A 22,847-nucleotide genomic window follows, 5' to 3' on the forward strand; every position below is an offset into this window, starting at 1 on the left:
TAAAGCCCTGCATGTCTCACCATCCTCTCACACAGGCTGAAATTATTTTAATATTAATATTATATTAGTATATTAGATTATAAACAAGATAAGGGGAGACAGCAGGTGAATAGGACAAAATAATTAACTAACAGATGTCAACATGAAACTTCCCCATTTAATTACTGACATTGAGACATATATATTTGTATTACAAGTTTTCTGAAATGTTCTCTTATATGCAAATGAGGCCTTATCTAATGCTAACTTTTGGTGAATTTAGGAGAAATTTGCAGTTGTAAATAGACAAAGTGTAGTAAAATAAACACCTTAATGTGTATTTTATATGTTTTTTTCCCAATAGTCTGAAAGAAGAAATGTTATGGAAACAAAATAACCCAAAAACTTTTGCCTGGGGTGTCTCCCCTTAAAAGACACTGTATGAATTAAGGTGACCTATTTTCTTTTCTTTTTTTTCACTATTTATGTTATGTAAGCTACGTTGTGTATCTATGTGGATCGTAATAAACTAAACAAAAAACAATGAAGTTCCGCATGTCTCCCCCTCCTCTTCCACAGGCTGAAATAACATAATTTTACTTTCTCTTCCGCTCATAACCTCAGTGGGTCAGTTTTACTGAGTAACAAGTGACGTTGTTGCTCAGTCTAAATTCCCATTGGCTCAGATGAAGATGACAGCGCTCTTCCTGGTTTTATCCTCAGTTAGCCCTGGATCCTCGAGCTGATAGGACGTGTCTGTTTCTCTGGATAAACAAATATACAAGTTATTAATAATTCTATCAAAGGGTCAGAAGAGACAGCTCACAATGAAGCCCGTGGTTGTTCTTCTCCTCCTGGGACTCATGGTCCAGGACGCCGCAGCAGGTCAGTTCAGAGTTTTTATTATTATTTATTAGTAGAATGTAAAAGAAAAAACAAAAAGCTTCTTGTTTTTATAAAGTGTATTATTGCGTTTAAGGTTCTATCGTTGATGTTTAGTTCGAGGACTTGAAGTTTAAAAACTATTATAAAAAATATGTGAAAAGTAACAAAGCCGTTTGGCTCGGTTGGCGTGGCGGGCGCGCAATTGCGCATATGGGGAAGTTTATTCCTCGACGCAGAAGGTCGGGGGCTCGAATCCGCCCTGCGACAATTTACTGCGGTCAAGCCAGCCTCCACTTAGAAATGAGCAGTCAAACTAGCCGACCCTATCTTTCACGGTGCGCGTATACACTTGCTATTACGGTGAGACCGCCTGCCTGTCAGAAAGAAAGAAAAAAAAGATCTATTTTAGCACACCTCACAACCTGTCACTGCATGATATGCTGAATTCCAAAATAAGAGCCCCCCAAAACTCATATAAACGCTGTTTTGTCCATACATTCAGAAAATCATACTAATAAAAGTACTAGCTTCCACAGACCAATTTCACCTCAGATGGATAGGACTCCTTCTCAAGATGTGATCTACAAGGTTTCAGGGCATTCTGATGTTGTTTTCCAAAATAAGAGCCCCCCAAAACTCATATAAACGCTGTTTTGTTCATACATTCAGAAAATCATAAAAAAAACAGTACTAGCTTCCACAGACCAATTTCACCTCAGATGGATAGGACTCCTTCTCAAGATGTGATCTACAAGGTTTCAGGGCATTCTGATGTTGTTTTCCAAAATAATAGCCCCCCCCAAAACTCATATACACACTGTTTTGTCCATACATTCAGAAAATCATTAAAAAAAAAGTACTAGCTTCCACAGACCAATTTCACCTCAGATGGATAGGACTCCTTCTCAAGATGTGATCTACAAGGTTTCAGGGCATTCTGATGTTGTTTTCCAAAATAAGAGCCCCCCAAAACTCATATACACACGGTTATGTCCATACATTCAGAAAATCATACTAATAAAAGTACTAGCTTCCACAGACCAATTTCACCTCAGATGGATAGGACTCCTTCTCAAGATGTGATCTACAAGGTTTCAGGGCATTCTGATGTTGTTTTCCAAAATAAGAGCCCCCCAAAACTCATAAACGCTGTTTTGTCCATACATTCAGAAAATCATACTAATAAAAGTACTAGCTTCCACAGACCAATTTCACCTCAGATGGATAGGACTCCTTCTCAAGATGTGATCTACAAGGTTTCAGGGCATTCTGATGTTGTTTTCCAAAATAAGAGCCCCCCAAAACTCATATAAACGCTGTTTTGTCCATACATTCAGAAAATCATAAAAAAAAAAGTACTAGCTTCCACAGACCAATTTCACCTCAGATGGAGAAGACACCATCTCTCAGTTTCACTGACAAAAGTACAAGACATTCTTTTATTGAATTTCACATTTACATTTTTTATTTAATTATTTACAAATTATTTAAAACTCTTAACACTTTTTTATTATGAATGACAAAACAGCGTTTATATGAGTTTTGGGGGGCTCTTATTTTGGAAAACAACATCAGAATGCCCTGAAACCTTGTAGATCACATCTTGAGAAGGAGTCCTATCCATCTGAGGTGAAATTGGTCTGTGGAAGCTAGGACTTTTATTAGTATGATTTTCTGAATGTATGGACAAAACAGCGTTTATATGAGTTTTGGGGGGCTCTTATTTTGGAAAACAACATCAGAATGCCCTGAAACCTTGTAGATCACATCTTGAGAAGGAGTCCTATCCATCTGAGGTGAAATTGGTCTGTGGAAGCTAGTACTTTTATTAGTATGATTTTCTGAATGTATGGACAAAACAGCGTTTATATGAGTTTTGGGGGGCTCTTATTTTGGAAAACAACATCAGAATGCCCTGAAACCTTGTAGATCACATCTTGAGAAGGAGTCCTATCCATCTGAGGTGAAATTGGTCTGTGGAAGCTAGTACTTTTTTTTTTTATGATTTTCTGAATGTATGAACAAAACAGCGTTTATATTTTGTTTATTTGTTTATTTAAAAGGATCCCCATTAGCCGCCGCCGAGACGACAGCTAGTCTTCCTGGGGTCCAAACAATACATACAAAACGTATGTGAGTAATTACAATCACAATTACTCACAAAAATATCATATATTAATACACATAAAAAATAACAATACAAAAAGTACTGATTAGAATAATAGTAAAATAATACAAAACAACATAGCACGTTATACAACAACTCTCAGCCAATCCAGACAATATTATGATGTTGAAAACAAATATAGTCTTAGTCTTTTTTTAAAACCAGTTTTTCCCTTGATATCCCGAACCCCAACTGGAAGATTGTTCCAAAACACAATTGACCTATAAAACACGGTCCTCTTCATAGAGTCAGATTTAGGTAGGGGTAAAGAAATCTGTCGACTATTCGCCCCCTCTTGTGTAATGTGAGTGCATATCTGAATAGTAAATTATATAGTCATAAAGAAATTTTGGAATCCGAGTGTTAATAATTCTATGAAAATATCCTAACATATTAGCAGATAGTCTGTGCTTGACCACCAGCCAAGCAAGACGTTCATGCATTTCTGCAACACTAGTTCTCAAAGAACAACCAAGGACCAGTCTAGCAGCCTTATTTTGAGCCACTTGTAATTTTTTTTAAATGACTGCATGATGCAGCAGACCATACAACAGAACAATAATCCAAATGACACAAAACCAATGTACAAACAACACGACTAAACAACCGTGAATTTAAAAATTGTGCACATTTACGCATTACTGCAACAGCTCTGCCCATTTTAGCAACAACTTTGCTGATGTGATCAGACCATGACAATGTAGAATCGAGCCAAAGTCCAAGAAGCTTCACCTTTTTCACTTGCTGTACATTTTGACCATTAACTTGTATATTAATTTTAGGATTGTCAGATAATCTATACTTAGAACCAAATATTATACTCATAGTTTTTGAAAGATTTAGTACAAGCTTATTTGTGTTGATCCAATTATACAATTTGCTAATTTCACAAGACAGAACCTGATTAAGCTCTGAACATGTAGGGGCTGCATAATAAAGAGTACAATCATCTGCAAACATAGTTAATGATGCCTTACTGAGTATATACGGCATATCATTTGTGAAAATTGAAAATAACAAAGGTCCGAGGCAACTTCCTTGAGGAACACCACAATCCACGGACTTGCTACAAGATAATGCACCATTAAAATAAACTCTTTGCGACCTCTCCGACAAATAGCTCTTAAACCACTTAATTGTTGAGGAAGTAAAACCATAACTAATAAGTTTAGAAATCAAAATGTCATGGTCAATCACATCAAAGGCAGCACTAAAATCCAGTAGTAGTGTACCCACCAGCATTGAGTTATCAATTGATGTAAGCCAGCTATCCGACATTTGTGTCATTGCAGTGCAGGTGGAATGACCATACCTATAAGCATGCTGAAACATAGTGGTCAAATCATTGTTAGTAAAGTAATCTCGCACTTGCTCAAATACAATCTTTTCCAATAATTTACTTAGAATAGGCAAAATACTAATAGGCCTACTATTTGGGCCACAAAAGTTGATTTTGTGTCCTTGGGTAAAGGGATTATCTTACCCTCCTTCCAAAGTTTTGGACACACACCGCTAACCAGACATCTGTTAAAAATGTGACACATTGGTTTAGAGATATGTCCAGCTGCTAACTTCAACAGCCGACTATCCAAGTTGTCTGTACCAACAGACCCTCCAACAGTCAAAGATCTCAACAACATTTCCACCTGCACAACATTAACCTGATGAAATTCTAAACTACACAGTTTATCTTTCATAATACACCTTTCAATTAGCTCATTTGAGTTGGAATCAACAGTGTATTTCATTGTCTCTCTAAAATTAGAAACCTTATTAACAAAATAATCATTAAAATAATTTGCAATCTGTATTGGCTTAGTCAAATAAACTCCATTCAATTCAACAAAAGAAGTACAAGTAGATTTTTTCCCCATGATTTCATTAAGTACATTCCACATTCTCTTACTATCTGTACCACTGTCTTCAATTCTCTTCTGAAAATATTTTTCTTTTTCACTCTATTCTCCTTGGTCACCTGATTCCTTAAAATACAATAACATTTTCTGTCCTCCAGAGAGTTAGAAAGAACCGCAACCTTTTTAGCCTCTTCCCTTTGAGCCATTATGCTCTTTAACTCAGTATCAACCCAAGGAGCACTTTTGGCTTTAACTGTAAATTTCTTTAATGGGGCATGATTGTTAACAACTTTCATAAAACAATCCATAAATAAATTAAGGGATATATCCACATCATCAATATCACTTATCAAATTCCATTTAATATTATCCAATTCATTTAAAAACACTCCTCATTAAATACCCTATAAGATCTTTTCATAATAATTTTAGGACAGGCTCTAGGTAGCTTAGTTCTCCTGGAGACAGCAATACAGTTGTGATCACTAAAGCCAACTGTCACAGAAATAGGTGTTGAGCACATATCAGGATTTTTAGTGTAAATATGATCAATACATTTTGATATTAAAGATCCTGTATTGTTACTAGAAACTCTTGTTGGTTGATCCATTAGTTGAGATAACCCACAGGTGTCTGTCATGGTTTTAAGCTTATTCTTCAGAGGACAAATCTCAGATAGCCAATCAATATTTAGATCACCCAGCCAGTATATCTCTTTGTTTTCCTCAGTCACCTTGTCTAGCATATTACATAAACCATTTACATACTCTATCCTGGCACTAGGTGGCCTATAACAACAACCAAGAATAATCGGTTTTAAATTTGGAATATGTACCTGTAACCATAACACCTCAACTTCATCAACCATTAAGTCCTGTCTCAGTTTAACAGGGAAATGATCCCGTATATAAATGGCCACACCACCTCCAAACCTGTTTCGATCATTTCTATAAATTGAAAACCCCCTATATCAACATCTGAATTATCTATGAAGTGATCCAAATGAGTTTCAGAAATCATGAGTAGGTCTATTTTGTTTAGTTGCAAAAATAAAGACAAGTCTTGAATTTTGTTCCTTAAACTACATATATTAATATGTGCAAGTATTAAACCTTTAGGTAGTTTATTTATGCTGGTCATCTTAGTTAAAAGTAAATAAGTCTTATATTATAATCCAATTAAATATCTTGTACCCTAAGTTATTTTATCTTCATCAAGTAGGCTACATACATATAAGTCCTGAACACAGACTCACATACATGTACACAAACATATAAAACTGATCTTTAAAGCCCATTAGACCAATAACTGACTTTGTCCATCCCTTGGGATGATGATCAGTTTATCATACTTCAAACTCGCCTTATCCCTCTCTCTCTGGCAGCTTTAACCTTCGGCCACAACTCTTTCCTCCTCAGTTGCACAGCTTCCGAGAAATCTTCGTTAATGTAGATCTTGGTGCCCTTTAATTTCTTGGCAGAAGAAAGAATCAGCTCTCTGTCCTTAATGCGAAGAAGTTTAACAACAATTTTCCTTGGCCTTCCCTCTCCTGAAACTGACCAAGTCTCTGGGCACGCTCAATGTCCATATTTATTCCATCTAAGCCCAAGTTTTTTGAGAACATTTTCGCACCTTTTTCTCTGATTCACACCAATTCTCTCCTTTCTCGTCAGCAATGCCATCGATTAAAATATTTGTTCTCCTGTTCTGATTTTCAATGTAATCCAGCTTGTTGAGCATTGCATCCAATTCCTGCTTGGAGGTAGTAATGTTTGTCTCAAATGCCCTTATCTTTGACTCAATCTCCTTGCATCCCATCTTCTCCTCTTCAAACTTTGATTGGGTAAATTCAAGCTGGTCTTCAGCTCCTGTACATCTCTGATAACACCATCCAATCTTTTGTTAGTTCCATCCATAATCAGCTGAATGAAACATTTGAAGTTATCTTGCTGCTGCAATAACATATCTTTATAGATCCCTCTCTGCTGCTCCATTAATTGAGAGAGTACACTCATTGTAACAACAGCGTCATCCTCACAAGGAGATGTTTTAGCATTCTTAGGAGGCATAATGTGTCTTACCAGGATGTACCGGGAGTTGATGAAAGTAGCAAATGTTGATGGTTACAGATCTGTTTGTCCAGGTCCTAGTAGGCCCAAAAGCCCATCAACTTGGGCTGCAGCGCAAGCTCAGCAAATAGTGGAAATATTGTCCCCAATATTAAGCCGCAATTTAAATAAAATGCAACTTGAGGCAATTAACCACTAAATTTGAGAATACAATAAAGGATTCAGTAGATTTTTGTTAGATTCTAAGAGGCCAGGTTCTCAGAGAAAACTCCTGGCAGCCATCTTGTCAGAGATTTGAGTTTATGAGTTTGAGTTTTGGGGGGCTCTTATTTTGGAAAACAACATCAGAATGCCCTGAAACCTTGTAGATCACATCTTGAGAAGGAGTCCTATCCATCTGAGGTGAAATTGGTCTGTGGAAGCTAGTACTTTTATTAGTATGATTTTCTGAATGTATGGACAAAACAGCGTTTATATGAGTTTTGGGGGGCTCTTATTTTGGAAAACAACATCAAAATGCCCTGAAACCTTGTAGATCACATCTTGAGGAGGAGTCCTATCCATCTGAGGTGAAATTGGTCTGTGGAAGCTAGTACTTTTTTTTAATGATTTTCTGAATGTATGGACAAAACAGCGTTTATATGAGTTTAGGGGGGCTCTTATTTTGGAATTCAGCATATCATGCAGTGACAGGTTGTGAGGTGTGCTAAAATAGATCTTTTTTTTCTTTCTTTCTGACAGGCAGGCGGTCTCACCGTAATAGCAAGTGTATACGCGCACCGTGAAAGATAGGGTCGGCTAGTTTGACTGCTCATTTCTAAGTGGAGGCTGGCTTGACCGCAGTGACAATTTTCCTGCATGTCTTCATCCTCTATCTCTCATTTCAAGTCTTAACTTTCCTGTCCAATAAAGGCAGAACTGCCCAAAAAAAAAAAAAAAAAAAAGAAAGAACGAAAGAAAAGTAACAAACCTATTAGGCTATCGTTAACGTCAGTAAATCGGGTCTTTTTGGTTGATCCCTCCATTTTATTTTAAAGATACCAGTCTTTCATTATTTGTTGAGGAGAAGGATAGCCTTTAGTGAAATTGTGAAAAGGACAGAAGTGTGTTTTTGAGCCATTATTTGATAATATCCGGAGCATTAAGACCGAAACTGTCTGATTGATCTTAATGTTAAAATGGCAGCATGACTCCGCAGAACAGCAGTCCGTGTATGTTTAGATTATTATTTATAAATATAATTTTTTGGGCTTTTTTGCCATTTTCCTTTAATGGTTAGGACAGCTAGGTGAGATAAAATAGCTAGTTGTACATTAGATTGTTACACTGATTGTTTTTTAAATATTTGAAGCCATTCATCAGATAATTCCACAGTTTGACTCCACAAACTGAAACATGAATATAGTTGACTGAGTTTGAAGATAAATCCTCCATCCATATTATTAGCTGATATCATCTTATAGCAGATATATATTGGTATCAGTGGATATGTTGGCTGATGACAGGAAACAGTAAACCAGGTCTGAGCTTATTTAGAAACCGAGTCATCATTACATAGTTTGTCCACCAGAGAGCACAAGTTGATCTTTAAACTGGGAAATGTTCTGATCAATGTGGATCTCAGACTCATTATTTATTTCATGTGTCCATATCTATATTTTAAAGTCTATCAACTGTTATATCGAATTTTAAAACCAAACTAAAAGTATTGATATCAGCCTCAAAGATCCAGCATCACCGAGCTCTACTGTTGTTTAAATATTTGATCTATTCATTTATTGATTCTGGGACAGATTTGTAAGAGATGTTTAGGTGACTAGTGGAGAATTGTAAAGTGCAGCTTCAACCAGAAATGTGATCTGTGTGTTGATTGAGAGAGCATAGGACAGTGGAGGATTCTGAAACAGACCATCCAAAACTCCCAGACAGACACCTGCAGAAAGTTGACTCTGTTGATCCTGAAAATAATGTCGAATAAAGTTTGAGAGTCAGGACTGAGAGAGAACAAACATCAGTTGATGGTGGAGGAAACGCTGGAGATGAATCCAGTCTAGAACTGATACTAATAGAAACTGAACACAATGACTACATGAGGAATAGAAAGATCTATCACTTTCTACAAAGAGAACTTTCTCACATATCAAGTTGTGTCTGTTCACATTTTTATGAGATCGCCTTCAAATTCAGAAGATTTTTACTCATAATTGGTTATCAGAGATTTTTAGAGTTACATTTAAATATAATTCTAAAGTTAATATATAAACATAAAGATTAAAATAAGAAACTGAGTCAGATATTTATTTCTTGTTGTTATTCCTACATCTAAAATTCCCAAACCCTCTGACAACAACAACATCCAAAATGTAGAATCCATTCTTATGGAATATAAAAAATTAAAACAGCAAGAAAAGAGCAAAGAAAGGCATTTCTTTATTTTTTAATTCAACATTTTTATTAGGAACACATTCAATTCAATTTCAATTTATTGTTATTTATAGTGACTTATCACCATGGAACATGGTCTCAGAACAGTTCACAACAAAAATTGAAAATTTACAATTTAGCCAATATAAAAGGCGGAATTAAATATAAAATATAAAATCAAATACCAAATTAAAGTTAAAATTGTTAAGACATGAAATAAAACAACCAATGATAATGCATAATAAAATAAACAATAAAACAATGGTTCAAAAGTTATGGATTTTAAACATGTCCATAATACAGCACAACAAATATGGATCTTTTTCTGAGTTAAAGAAAAAATAAAATAAATAAATAATATATATGTAGAAAAGAATGCAACGAAATACTTAAACATAATTGAAAATCCAGAGAAAATAAAAGTGAAAGGAAAAAGAAAAATTCGAAAAAAATAAATAAAAATAAATATATAAAGAAAGAAAAAAGAACTTGGTTATACAAGTTGACACAATAATTAAAATAGTGAAAGAATAAATAAATAATAATAAAACAGTTAAAGAAGCCATTTTCTGAAGCGTATAAAGAGAAGTGCTGCAAGTTTTACCTTCCAGAAACTCTCAGAGTTCATATTTGGTTTAAACTACAGAAGAAGGAACAGAAGTCGTCATTGGTCACAATTTATAGAATCAAATAGAGACCATAAGAGACTTTATATCATCAAATAGAAAATGTTTTTAATGTGTTGAATATAGAAAATAAAATGCAGCGTTTGTATTGTGCTCCGAGGTTTGTGATGTCAGATGATGAGGAGTGTAAACTACTAAAGATGCTTCCTGATGAAGAAATGACTCCACTAACTGGAAACTAAACTAGTTTCACTTCACACTGACATGTTTTTACAAACTGCTTTCTACCAATGAAAGGCAGGAACTCAACTGCTGGACCTAAATATGGGACTTAGTCCAAGTTTGATTTCAGAATGAAAAACATTTTCAAGACCAAATCATCAGAAATATTAAAGTGAAGAGTTTCTGAAGTAAATGTATTTGTGTATTTATTGACTTCACCACAGAGATTATTAGGAGGTCTTGAATGTAATCTTCTTCTTTTTGATTCTGTGAGCAGGAAAATCAGATAGTCGAGTGATTTCTAGAAGTGTGTAGAGACGTAACGATGCAGCGTCAATCTGTTAAAGATCATAGAACTGGCTCAAGATTACAGCTGGTTGAGATTCTTCTCTAAATGTCCTAAAGGTCCTCGTCTACTTTACATTTCACTTCTTGGACTTCACACGTTACTACGTGGTTTTACTTTATTTATGGGAAGAGATTTTAGTTTTATTTGACTTTTTTTTTTTTTCTAGTTATTTTGAGATGGGATTTGTTTTAAAAATCTAATTATTACATTGTTTATTTTTTTTTATTTCATTTATTATTTTTATTTGAATTTTTGTTATTTGAGATAAAATAATATTTCAGTTCTATTTTTGATAAGAGGACACATCTGTTGTTTAGTAGTTTATATAAAGGAATATTTCCCAGTCATTTATCTGCAGCTCGTTCTGTTAACACAGCGGGAGAAAATCGTCTCCTGATCTTAAAATGGTGAATCAGATCGTGAGTTTAGTGCATCGTTACATCTCTAGTTATATAAAAACTGACATTATTATATTCATATTTTCTTACAGTGACTCACTCTCTGAAGTATTTCTACACTGCGTCTTCTGGAGTCCCAAACTTCCCAGAGTATGTGTCTGTTGGATTGGTTGATGACGTTGAGATAACTCACTATGACAGTAACACCATGAGATACGAACTCAAACAGGACTGGATGAGCAGAGTCACAGCAGATGATCCTCAGTACTGGCACACGATGACTGAGGCCTCTAAGGGTTCCCAGCAGACCTACAAAGCCAACATTGAAATTGCAAAGCAGCGCTTCAACCAAACTGGAGGTTTGTTTATGTTTCACTTTCTACTGATAAAATGTTGTTTATATTTTCATCCTTCTATTTTAGTAAACACGTTAAAACACACACACACACACACACACACACACACACACACACACAAACACACACAGATTAAACAGTTTGATGTATTTCCGTGGCTGAAACACAGTCCGACTCAACATTAACATTACTGAGACTGAGTTGACTGGATGCTGCTATACTCCACTGATCCAGTGTTTCTGTCCATCCCATAATAAGCAGCAGAGACCATTACCACTTTATCTCCACTAGATTAGATCAGAATAAGTGGAGTGGAGCGGGCCACAGTGAGCTGGTCCAGAAGAACTCTCCTGCAGGAACCAGTTCATCCCAACAGTTTGATAGAGGACCATTACTGCCTGGTTTCTTAAACTACGGAGCAGGGGCCTGTAAACGGGCCACAGGCTGCTTCTGCTGGGTCCTCATATGAGAGGAGGAGCAGGAGGTTTTAATGAAGCTGCTGACAGGAGCGCATGCTGAATGTCTCCTTCACATCTCAGCTTTAAAAGGTTCAACAGGCACCACTCCACTGTACTGACCTCAGTCTGGACATCCCATAATATATATATATATATATAGAAATATAGAAGAACTCCAGATTAGATGAACTTTACTGGACCACAGTGTGTCTGTGTCTAATAAACATTTCTAGTGCTGAAACAATCAGTCAGTTACTACATCTGGTGATTACAGAATATTGATCCATCATCAACAAGATCATTAGAATAAGATCATTATTTTAGTCTTTTATTAAAGATATACTATTCAACTTTTCCAGCTTCTGTCCCCCTACAGGTTGTCTCGTTGGAACTGCAGTTCCAACGAGACAACCTGTAGGGGGACAGAAGCTGGAACATTTTAAGAAAAAAAGTCCAAATATTTAGTAGTTTCACTTTCTCAGATCTGATCATGTTCTTCTTCTCTCTGTTTAACCCTCGTGTTGTCTTCCTGTCCACCAACAACTTGTTGTCCTTCAGGGTCCAAAAAAAATGTCAACCCTTTTTTTTTTATATATGTTTTTGACTCCTTTTTCGATGCTTCTGACGCTTTTTAAAAAAGTTTTTGTCGCTTTTTTCCAACACTTTTTTTTTTTTTTTTAAATTCATGGTCAATAAACCTAATTTATATGACATACCACATTTATTTTAGTTAAAAAAAGCAGAACTGCTGAATGATATTTTTTTTTTTTTTTTTTTAAATATGTTTTTGACTCCTTTTTCGATGCTTCTGGCGCTTTTTAAAAAAAAGTTTTTGTTGCTTTTTCCGACACTTTTTTTTTTTAAATTCATGGTCAATAAACCTAATTTATATGACATTATACCACTTTTTTTTTTTTTTAAAAAAAAAAAAAAAAAAAAAGCAGAACTGCTGAATGATTTGGACTAATAGTAAAGATCAGAGGATGTGGAGCGGATCACAGAATTTCAAAGTTTAGTTTCAGGATTCTGTTTTGAAACCATTTCAATTATTTTTTTCCAAAATGCTATAAAACAAAATGGAGTAAAACTCCCACAATGCAATGGAAGTAATCATTCATTTGTTAATGTCGTATGGGGTTCCATACAACGTACATCCACGCATCCATTGTTATATTTTGGGGGCAGTTTGGTTGAAAGAAAGTCATATTTCTGTTCTCAACAATCTTTAGAAAATGGGTCAGATTTGACCCGAGGACAAGACGAGGGTTATTAATATCATTTAATAATAAATAGTGTTGAGTATTGATCAGACAGAAGAAACTATTAGAAGATTTCATCTCACACTCTCACAACTTCTGATCAACAGTTTTCAACATTTCATTTGACTATTAGTCTAATCAGAGAGATCAGAAATGAATTGACAAAAAAAAATGTATAAACAATCATTTAAGTCTTTTATTAAGCAGAGATATAATGCAAATATGAGAATGTTTTTCTTAGTTTAATATTGTAAATGAAGTAAATGGTTGATTGATGAATAAATGAAAGAATGAATAATGAAAAGAATGATTAGTTTAAACCCTAAATATGGAGCAGAACTCCCGATTAGATGAACTTTACTCCACCACAGTGGGTCTGGGCTCAACCATTTGGAGAAAAAAAATCGAATCGAATTTTTCTGCCAGATATTATGATTATGATTCAGTTTGTGATTTGTTTTTTAGATAAATAAAGTAATGAAAGAGAAATGAGAAATCCACTGTAAATAGGACATTTCTGTAAAGAATCTGTGACGTGGAACATGATTCCAGCATTTATCTTCTAAAAAAGATGAATTTAATAATAAAAAGAGGAATAAAACATGTTAAATCAAATGTATCACCAAACATGTGATTCATCTCTCTCTTCACCATTAGCTGATCTATGTGAACACCATGAATGGTTCAGCCCTGGTCTGGACCAGAATAAACAGAGAAAGGGATCAAACTATTAGTCAATAATCTATTAGTTGATTACAGGAATTGACAAAAACTTTGATAATCAGATCATTATTTTAGTCATTTATTAAGAAAAAAATCAAATATTTTCTAGCTTCAGTTTCAGTTTCTCAAATATGATAATTTCATGGTTTTCTCTGTTTAATATCATTTAATATGAAATATTGTTTCATCTCACACTCTCACAACTTCTGATCATCAGTTTTCAACATTTCATTTGACATTGTAAACAATTAAATGTATCGAAAATAATCCTTACATAATCAATAATGACAAGAATAATTAGTTTAAACACTAAATATTTAGGAGAACTCCAGATTAGATGAACTTTACTGGACCACAGTGTGTCTGTGTCTAATAAACATTTCTAGTGCTGAAACAATCAGTCAGTTACTACATCTGGTGATTACAGAATGCTGATCCATCATCAACAAGATCATTAGAATCAGATCATCATTTTAGTCTTTTATTAAAGGTATATTATGCAACTTTTCCAGCTTCGCCCCCCTACAGGTTGTCTCATTGTAACTGCAACGTACATTGTAAACATTTATTTAAATGTATCAAAAATAATCATTACATAATCAATAATGACAAGAATAAATATTTTGAACCCTAAATATTTAGCAGAACTACAGATTAGATTAGATTTAATTGACCACAGTGTGTCTGTGTCGTAATAAACATATAAAGTGATGAAACTATTAGTCAATAATCTATTAGTTGATTAATGAAAATTAATTGACATCAATTTTGATAATCAAATATTTAAGTCTTTTATTAAAAAGAAATTTGAGAATTTTGCTGCTTTTCTTTGTTTAAATTTGTTTAATTGATAATGAAAATAATTATGTTTGAGTTATCAACTGTTAACAGATGACTGACTCTCTCTCTCTCTCTCTCTCTCTCTCTCTCTCTCTCTCTCAGGTGCTCACATTTTCCAGGAGATGTACGGCTGTGAGTGGGATGATGAGACTGGAGAGGTCAATGGTTTTCGTCAGTGGGGTTATGATGGAGAAGACTTCATATCATTTGACCTGAAAGCATTGAGATGGATCGCTCCAAAACAACAGGCTCTCATCACCAAACACAAGTTGGACAATGACAAAGCTGAGATAGCTCAGTATAAACACTACCTGACCCAGGATTGTCCTGAGTGGGTGAAGAAGTATGTGAACTATGGGAGGAGCTCTCTGCTGAGAACAGGTAGAATCACATGACCTGATGGAGTTTAATGGACCCAACAATGTTAACATTTCTTCTTGTGTTTCTAACCAACAGTAACATTACAATAAATACTAAACAACAGAGACCCACTTTGTCTCAGTCTACCAACATTTTCTCTTTCTCTCATGTTCTCACTTCTCTTCATCTCTCTGCCTCCCTCTCCTCTTTGCATTTATCACCACTCTTTTCCTCACTTTTCTCTCTCTTTCTTTCTGTTTGTTTCTGTTTGTCTCAGTTTGTCTCTCTGTCTCTTTCTGTCTTTCTCACACTCCCTGTCCTCCCTTTTTAATCTATCCCACCTCCCTTTTTTACACTTCAGTGAGGTTTATTTGCATTTCATAAACATTGCATTTGAAATACATGACATCAAACATGAATGAGAATATTAATCTCCAGTAAATAATAATAAAGTCTTTGTCTTCACTGTGCAGATCTTCCCTCAGTGTCTCTCCTCCAGAAGTCTCCCTCCTCTCCAGTCAGCTGCCACGCTACAGGTTTCTACCCTGACAGAGCCATGATGTTCTGGAGGAAAGATGGAGAGGAGCTTCATGAGCACGTGGACCTCGGAGAGATCCTCCCCAACCACGATGGATCCTTCCAGATGAGTGTTGACCTGGACCTTTCATCAGTCCCAGCTGAAGACTGGAGGAGGTACGACTGTGTGTTTCAGCTCGCTGGTATGAAGAAAGAGGACGACATCGTCACCAAACTGGACAAAGCAGAGATCAGGACCAACAGAGGTAAGACTGGAATCAGACGTGAGGAAGGAAACACACATTTAGTTTACTCTAACAGTCCTGGAGTTCATGTATTTTATGTGTTGGATGGGAAGTTTTTTTTCCTTAAATGGTTTCGTTGTCCGTTTTCTTTCATCTAGTTTTTTGGGTATCATGTGCAGTCGAAGGGATAAACACAATAGCAACAGCTCTTAGAGGGTGAAGCCTATATGAAATAGAACCAATCTTTACTTTAACAGTAATGTAAACTAAAAGTTTTAAACTGCTTTGGAGAAATGATTGTTGTCCACCACCATGATGTTTGTGCTGTCTGCCCACCGGTTATATAGCTTTGATTTAATGAAAAAGAAACATTTCAATAATGAAACATACAAAACACTTCTTTTTTAACCATCTTTCATAAATGTAACATAAAGTGTCTGTATACAGGTTAGTGGTCTGGTTGATAAATGGATGTTCTTCTCTTCTAACCTGCTTCATCTGTTCAGGTTACGACTATTTTTTGTTGTTTTCTGCTCAACAGAGAAGCCCACTGACATGACCATCCCCATCATCGCTGCAGTGGTTGTTCTGGCTCTCGTCCTCCTCGCTGTGATCGGTGTCCTAGTTTACAGAAAGAAGAAAGGTGAGACACTCAAACACAAAGATTGCCTCATTTCTATCTCAGTATTTAGATTTTAGACATAAAATGAATGCTTTGATCCAGACTTTAAAGGTGCAGTAGGTAAGCCTTATAAAACTAACTTTCTGTCATATTTGCTGAAACTGACCCTATGTTCCAGTAGAACTACATGAAGCAGGTAATTAAAAACAAAACAAATCTGGCTCCTCTGGCACCACCTACAGCCTGTAGTGTGATTTGCAAAAATCCACCGCTCCCTGTTCAGATGCACCAATCAGGGCCAAGGGGGGGTGTCTAACTGTGTGTCAATCACTGCTCATGCACATGCATTCATATTCTCCCTTGTGGGGGGAGGGGCTTAGGAGACAGTTTTGGGCTTTAGCAGAAAGGGGGGAGGGACTGAGAAGTTGTTGATGTTCAAATTCTTTGGCTAAATCCTGGATTTTCACAGTCCTACAGCACCTTTTAAAAGTGAAGCAAACCTCAGACTTGAGCAGTAAGCGGTGTGAGGCTCAGTGCATATCATTATGATGTGACTAGAAGAGACAAATATATATATTTTAGTTAAATATTAATATTTATGTGTTGATATTTCATCATATTTGCTTCTATTCTTCATATATTATGTTTAATGTGTGTTTACTTTTAGATAATCCAGTTGTATTTTATTAGCGTTACTGATAATCCACTCCGAGACATTTCTGTCCCTTTAAGGCTGACCGGTAGTTTGATGGCCCTCAACCAACAGCTGAGTGTGGATAGTGTTTGGTTTGGTTTTGGAACTTTAGGAGTGCCATAAAGAAGAAGAAATCTGTAAAAGAAAGAGAAACTAAAATTGTGGAATTATAAAGAGAAAGAAATAAAAGAATAAAGAATTAAATACAGAAATGTTGAAACATAGAGAGAAATGCGAAAAAAAAGAAATAAAAGAATAAATAAATGTGGATATTGGAGCCAAGATTATGATTTTGATATTAACTTATTATTATTATTATTATTATTATTATTATTATTATTAACATATTTTTGGATGAATTGTACATAAACCCATTGATATTGAGAGTAAACCAGACTCATTATGAACTAGTAAGTGATCTCGGTACGTGGTGTATTGTCACAGCCTTCTGACAATCAGCTGATTGAGGCAGTGATTGGATCAGCTGGTATATAACAGCTGAGCTCTAATTCACTTTTTCTTCTTTGGTTTGTAGCAAAACGTTTTTTTGACTGCTGTACCGCTGTCAATCCCTGTACACAATTTAGTAAGGACAGTTTATTATTTGCTGGGGAAAAAGAAGAAAAATTGTATCAATATGAAATCTGAATGATAAAGGAAAATAAATTTGACAAACAAAAGAAATCCGTGGATTCTGAGTGATGTTGAAGCCAAGGGACAACAAAGGGAACAAATCCACTGCTCCTCTAGTGTAAATTTAAGAGAAATAACTAAATATAAAATAATAATTATTAGCAATTTTATTTATATTCAAATGAATGTGTTAATTTATTTCCATAGCTATATATATATATATATATATATATATATATATATATATATATATATATACAGTGGGGGAAATAAGTATTTGACCCCTTGCTGATTTTGCAGGTTTGCCCACTTACAAAGAATGCAAAAATCTACAATTTTAATCATATGTACATTCTAACAGTGAAAGACAGAATCCCAAAGAAAATTCCAGAAAATAACATCATATGAATTTATTAAAATTGATAACCATCTGATGAGGAAAAACAAGTATTTGACCCCCTGGACAAACAGCATGTTAATATTTTGTAGAAAAGCCATTATTGGCCAGCACAGATGTCAAACGGTTTTTATAGTTGGTGACAAGGTTTGTGCACATTTCGGCAGGGATGTTGGCCCTCCTCCCTGCAGACAGCCTCCAAATCATTCAGGTTCCGAGGTTGTCGCCTGGCAACTCGAATTTTAAGCTCCCGCCAAAGATTTTCAATCGGATTCAGGTCTGGAGACTGGCTAGGCCACTCCAGAACCTTGATGTGCTTCTTCTTCAGCCACTCTTTTGTTGCTTTGGCGGTGTGCTTAGGGTCGTTGTCGTGCTGAAACACCCATCCTCGACCCATCTTCAGCTTTCTCACTGAAGGAAGGAGATGTCGGTCCAGAATTCCACGATACATGGCCCCGTCCATCCTCCCCTCAATACGATGGAGTTGTCCCGTCCCCTTGGCTGAAAAGCACCCCCAAAGCATGATGTTGCCACCACCATGCTTGACGGTGGGGATGGTATTCTTTGGGTTGTACTCGGTGTTCTTTGCCCTCCAAACACGACGAGTTGAGTTGAGGCCAAAAAGTTCTATTTTGGTCTCATCTGACCACATCACCTTCTTCCAGGCCTCTTCTGAGTCGTCCAGGTGGTGAATGGCGAACTTCACGCGGGCCTGTACATGTTTCTTCTTGAGCAGGGGGACCTTGCGTGCGCTGCAGGATTTCAATCCATGACGGCGTAGTGTGTTACCAACCATTTCTTTTGTAACTGTGGTCCCAGCTGCCTTCAGTTGATTCATCAGTTCCCCCCTTGTGGTTTTGGGATGATTCCTCACCGTTCGCATGATCAGGGACACTCCACAAGGCAAGATCTTGTGTGGAGGCCCAGACCGAGGGAGGTTGGCGGTGGTGTGGTGCTTCTTCCATTTCCTGATAACTGCACCGACAGTTGATCTTTTCTCTCCAAGTTGCTTTCCGATTCTCTTGTAGCCCATCCCAGCCTTGTGCAGATCAACAATCTTGTCCCTGATGTCCGTAGAAAGCTCTTTGGTCTTGCTCATGGTGGTGATGTTGGATGCTGGTTGTTTGGGTGTTGATAGGTGTCTTTTATACAGGTAACGAGGTGAGGCAGGTGTATTTGATGTAGATAATTGGTTCGGATTGGGGCTGTGTCTTAAAGAAAGTCTAACTGGCTTGTAGGAGCCAGAATACTTGCTGTTTGTCCAGGGGGTCAAATACTTGTTTTTCCTCATCAGATGGTTATTAATTTTAATAAATTCATATGATGTGATTTTCTGGAATTTTCTTTGGGATTCTGTCTTTCACTGTTAGAATGTACATATGATTAAAATTGTAGATTTTTGCATTCTTTGTAAGTGGGCAAACCTGCAAAATCAGCAAGGGGTCAAATACTTATTTCCCCCACTGTATATATATATATATATATATATATATATATATATATATATATATTTATACGTTTTTAGACTTTTGGAAAGTTACATTTTTTGTACAAGGGACAGTGGATTAATAAAAGCCTTTTTGCGAGATGTGTGCTGAGGATAAACACCTATCACCTTACAGGTTTACACTCTGGAGCTGCTTTTGGATCCTACAATGACAATAGCATGATGATGTAATAGTAATAATAATAATGACTGCACGTGTAAGTTTGACATCTGAAACAAACTAAATGCACTCAATATTGTACAACTATTATTTTAGATCTTGAGTAGATTTTCAAAAGTAGAAATCAAGACCAAACAGAACTGTAAAATATATTTCTAACCAGTGTAAGTGAGTAGTGGTGGCTGTTAGTTAGAGGAGGAGAGATGTTCTGTCATTTGCAACTGTAGCATCTAAAAATCATGTTTTTTCTTAATATTTCAGCTGAAAAGACTCAAAACAGTAAGTAGAACTTGTTTTTGCAGCTTTCATTTTGTTTGTATTAAAATGTTCTAAGTTGAGCAGATGCTCATGTTTATATACACTAAGTGCAATAGTTGAACTATCGTTAATTCCTAATTCAGACAAATTTAAAGCAACCACACCAACCACACATTCAAGTAAGCCTTTTTCAGCTACTGCTGTCAGTAACTGCCTTCATTCTGAAGTCAGACAAGTGGACGTAATTAGTTTAAATTACGTTTTATAATATTAGTTATTAGAGTAGTAACATTACAGATTCTTTGGCACATTTTATGATGACAACTATAAACCCAGCTGTGTATAAATATGTGCAAAGAACACCAGCTGTTCTAATAAGCATTATTGTGAGTTGATATTTGATGTTACTTATTTACCTGTTGCACACCTTCTTTGTTGTTTTTTTTTAAATAAATTATTATGACAGAATTGACTTAATGCTTTTTTATGGGGGTGTGGTGGGGCGAGGGGGCTTGATGGGTTTCTCTGCCTGGGGATGTATTTTTTTCTGTTTTTGTAGACGTGATGATTTCATCTGACACTTTTCCTAGGAACTTTGATTAGCCAATCAGATTCAGATCTGTCTGTCTTCTTCACGTTATTTTGTGTTCTGTTCTCCTCAGAACCAGCGACTACTACAAGTAACCCTTCTAGAGCAGCCTACAGCAACATGTCACTGAACGGTAACTAATGGCTCTGTACTGGCTCTGTCTGCCTTACACATCACCTGCTGCACTGCATACAGTCATCTCCATGTTGTACCAAAGCAACACCAAACTGTCAGCTCACTAGCAAGGACCACACCATCAACCACATACGTCTTGAACAATTTAATAATGAAAGATGAAGTGAAGTTGCTTGTAGTCATCAGTAGATAACCTGTCTGCACCATGGATGGTGCTGCAGTTGTTCAGAATCACAGCCATAAAGCGTGGACATTATTTCTCCTGTTTGGAATACCCCGACACATGAATAGCAGAAAAATAATTTAGTCATAGGGCTCTTTGAGAATATACATTTTAATTGGACTTAAATAGACAAGTCTTTTGCTTTAACTTATAATTATAAAGTAAATGTTGATTGCATATGTAAAGGCTGTAGAATAATGACACCATCTGCGTTTAGATTGGTTCCTTAAGCCTCGCTTTCACTCTGCAATTCTGTCTGCCACCGGGTACGATCTACCTGGAAAAGGAAGGCTTCATTTATTAAGTTGTCAACTATTAAATTAATTGCCAACTATTTTGATAATCGATTTATCGGTTTGAGGATTTAAAAATTCTCAGATTCCAGCTTCTTAAATGTGAATATTTTCTAGTTCATTGGCTCCTTTATGACAGTAAACTCAATATTGAGTTGTAGACAAAACAGGACATTTGAGGACATCGACTATGAAAATATTGATTAGTTGCAGCCCTAGTGATGACAAGGACAGCTTGAAGTGAGTTATGCACTCCATCCTGTCAGATTTCACTGTCAGTGTCAGCCATCATGTTTCATACACCATGTGTCACAGAGATAATCTCCTCTTCATCTGACAGATGAACACATCAGGTTTCTATGTATGTGTCGGTCTGTCGGTCTGACTGTATGTACATACATCTATCCTATCTGTTTTTTTGTCCTTTACTTGATTGTGTAAATGATCTTCTATTTTGTTCTCTGCAGGGTCAGACACTTCTTCAGATAGCTCTCCTAATGGTTCTAATGAAGGTGTAAACAGCAGCACACCATTGACCACAGGTAACTACTGGCTCTGTCTGTCTGAAATATATCACCTGTATTTATGAGAAATTACAAGCATTTACTGTTACAGTACATCCCAGTGGTTTCACAGCTTTCCATCATTTATACATGATTGAGATATCATTATTCTTTGCACTGTTCATTTATGAATGCTTATTTTTATATTTGTCAGGTTGACCGGTACGGTGTGAAGAGGAGGGTGAAGAAATTGGCAACATTAAACATTATTTACAAAACTTTTACACAATCTGTAATCCAAACAAAAGGGCCACCTCATAACCAACATGGATTGAATATCACTTATATTTATGGGGGTCAGAAAACTGCATTACAATGAGGCTTTAAAGCTGCACTAATCAATATTTGTTTATGAAAAAGGGATGAACTGACATATCTGATATCTGATGTGTGTAATGTGAAAGGTAACACTTGCAGTGACGATCCCACTGAGAATAATCACCAACTCTGGTTAATGGATAAATGAAACCCATCTACGTACATACATTCCATCTCCATACATCCACTCCTAGGGTGTGGCAGTGATATCATGATATAAACCTTGAGATAACAGATATTAACATGAAATCACAGATACAATGATAGGTTGGATCAATGTTGCCCACTCCTCTGCGCACACACACACACACACACACACAGACACAACATATAATCATCAGTTCAACATTTATTTCCAGTTGTTTAATACTTAGTTTGTATATTTCTTTAAAACTGAATATCTTGTTTTGATTCCAACCAGGCCGAAGTAAGAAATAATTTATGTCTTTGAGATTTTTCTTAATTAATCAGGAGTGCGTTGTTGTTTTTTGTTTCGTAATCTCTATCTTTCGATCTGTTACATATTTAACATATTTTAATTTTAGCTGAGACAAAGTGTTATGGGATGTTTTCAGCTTCTAAGCTCACAGAAATAGAAATGTTGTAAATATTTGCTGTTTTGGGAGGAGGGACGTTTTCTGTCTTATTTTTATAAACCTAAAGAAACAGCGATGCTCCAAATCCCTTCTTTTGTTGGGTTAAGTATGAATGTTGAAAAGTTGT

General features: G+C 35.9%; 1 protein-coding gene across 2 annotated transcripts; it reads left to right on the forward strand.

Annotated features, from left to right (window-relative positions):
- Nucleotides 1–716: 716 nt before the first annotated feature.
- Nucleotides 717–22,356, forward strand: LOC114567963 (major histocompatibility complex class I-related gene protein-like). Of its 2 annotated transcripts, XM_028597266.1 has the most exons (9): nt 717–864; nt 11,068–11,334; nt 14,714–14,992; nt 15,445–15,753; nt 16,274–16,375; nt 20,007–20,024; nt 20,666–20,725; nt 21,711–21,785; nt 21,961–22,356. In XM_028597266.1, the coding sequence occupies exons 1-9, from the start codon at nt 807–809 to the stop codon at nt 21,963–21,965; spliced, it is 1,173 nt and encodes a 390-aa protein (XP_028453067.1). In that variant the 5' UTR covers nt 717–806; the 3' UTR covers nt 21,966–22,356. The 2 variants fall into 2 exon arrangements, with proteins under 2 accessions (XP_028453067.1, XP_028453068.1); XM_028597267.1 differs by lacking the exon at nt 20,666–20,725.
- The last annotated feature ends 491 nt before the right edge of the window (nt 22,357–22,847 follow it).

The sequence above is a fragment of the Perca flavescens genome, chromosome 14 (genome assembly GCF_004354835.1).
Source record: "Perca flavescens isolate YP-PL-M2 chromosome 14, PFLA_1.0, whole genome shotgun sequence".
Taxonomy (NCBI): Eukaryota; Metazoa; Chordata; class Actinopteri; order Perciformes; family Percidae; genus Perca; species Perca flavescens.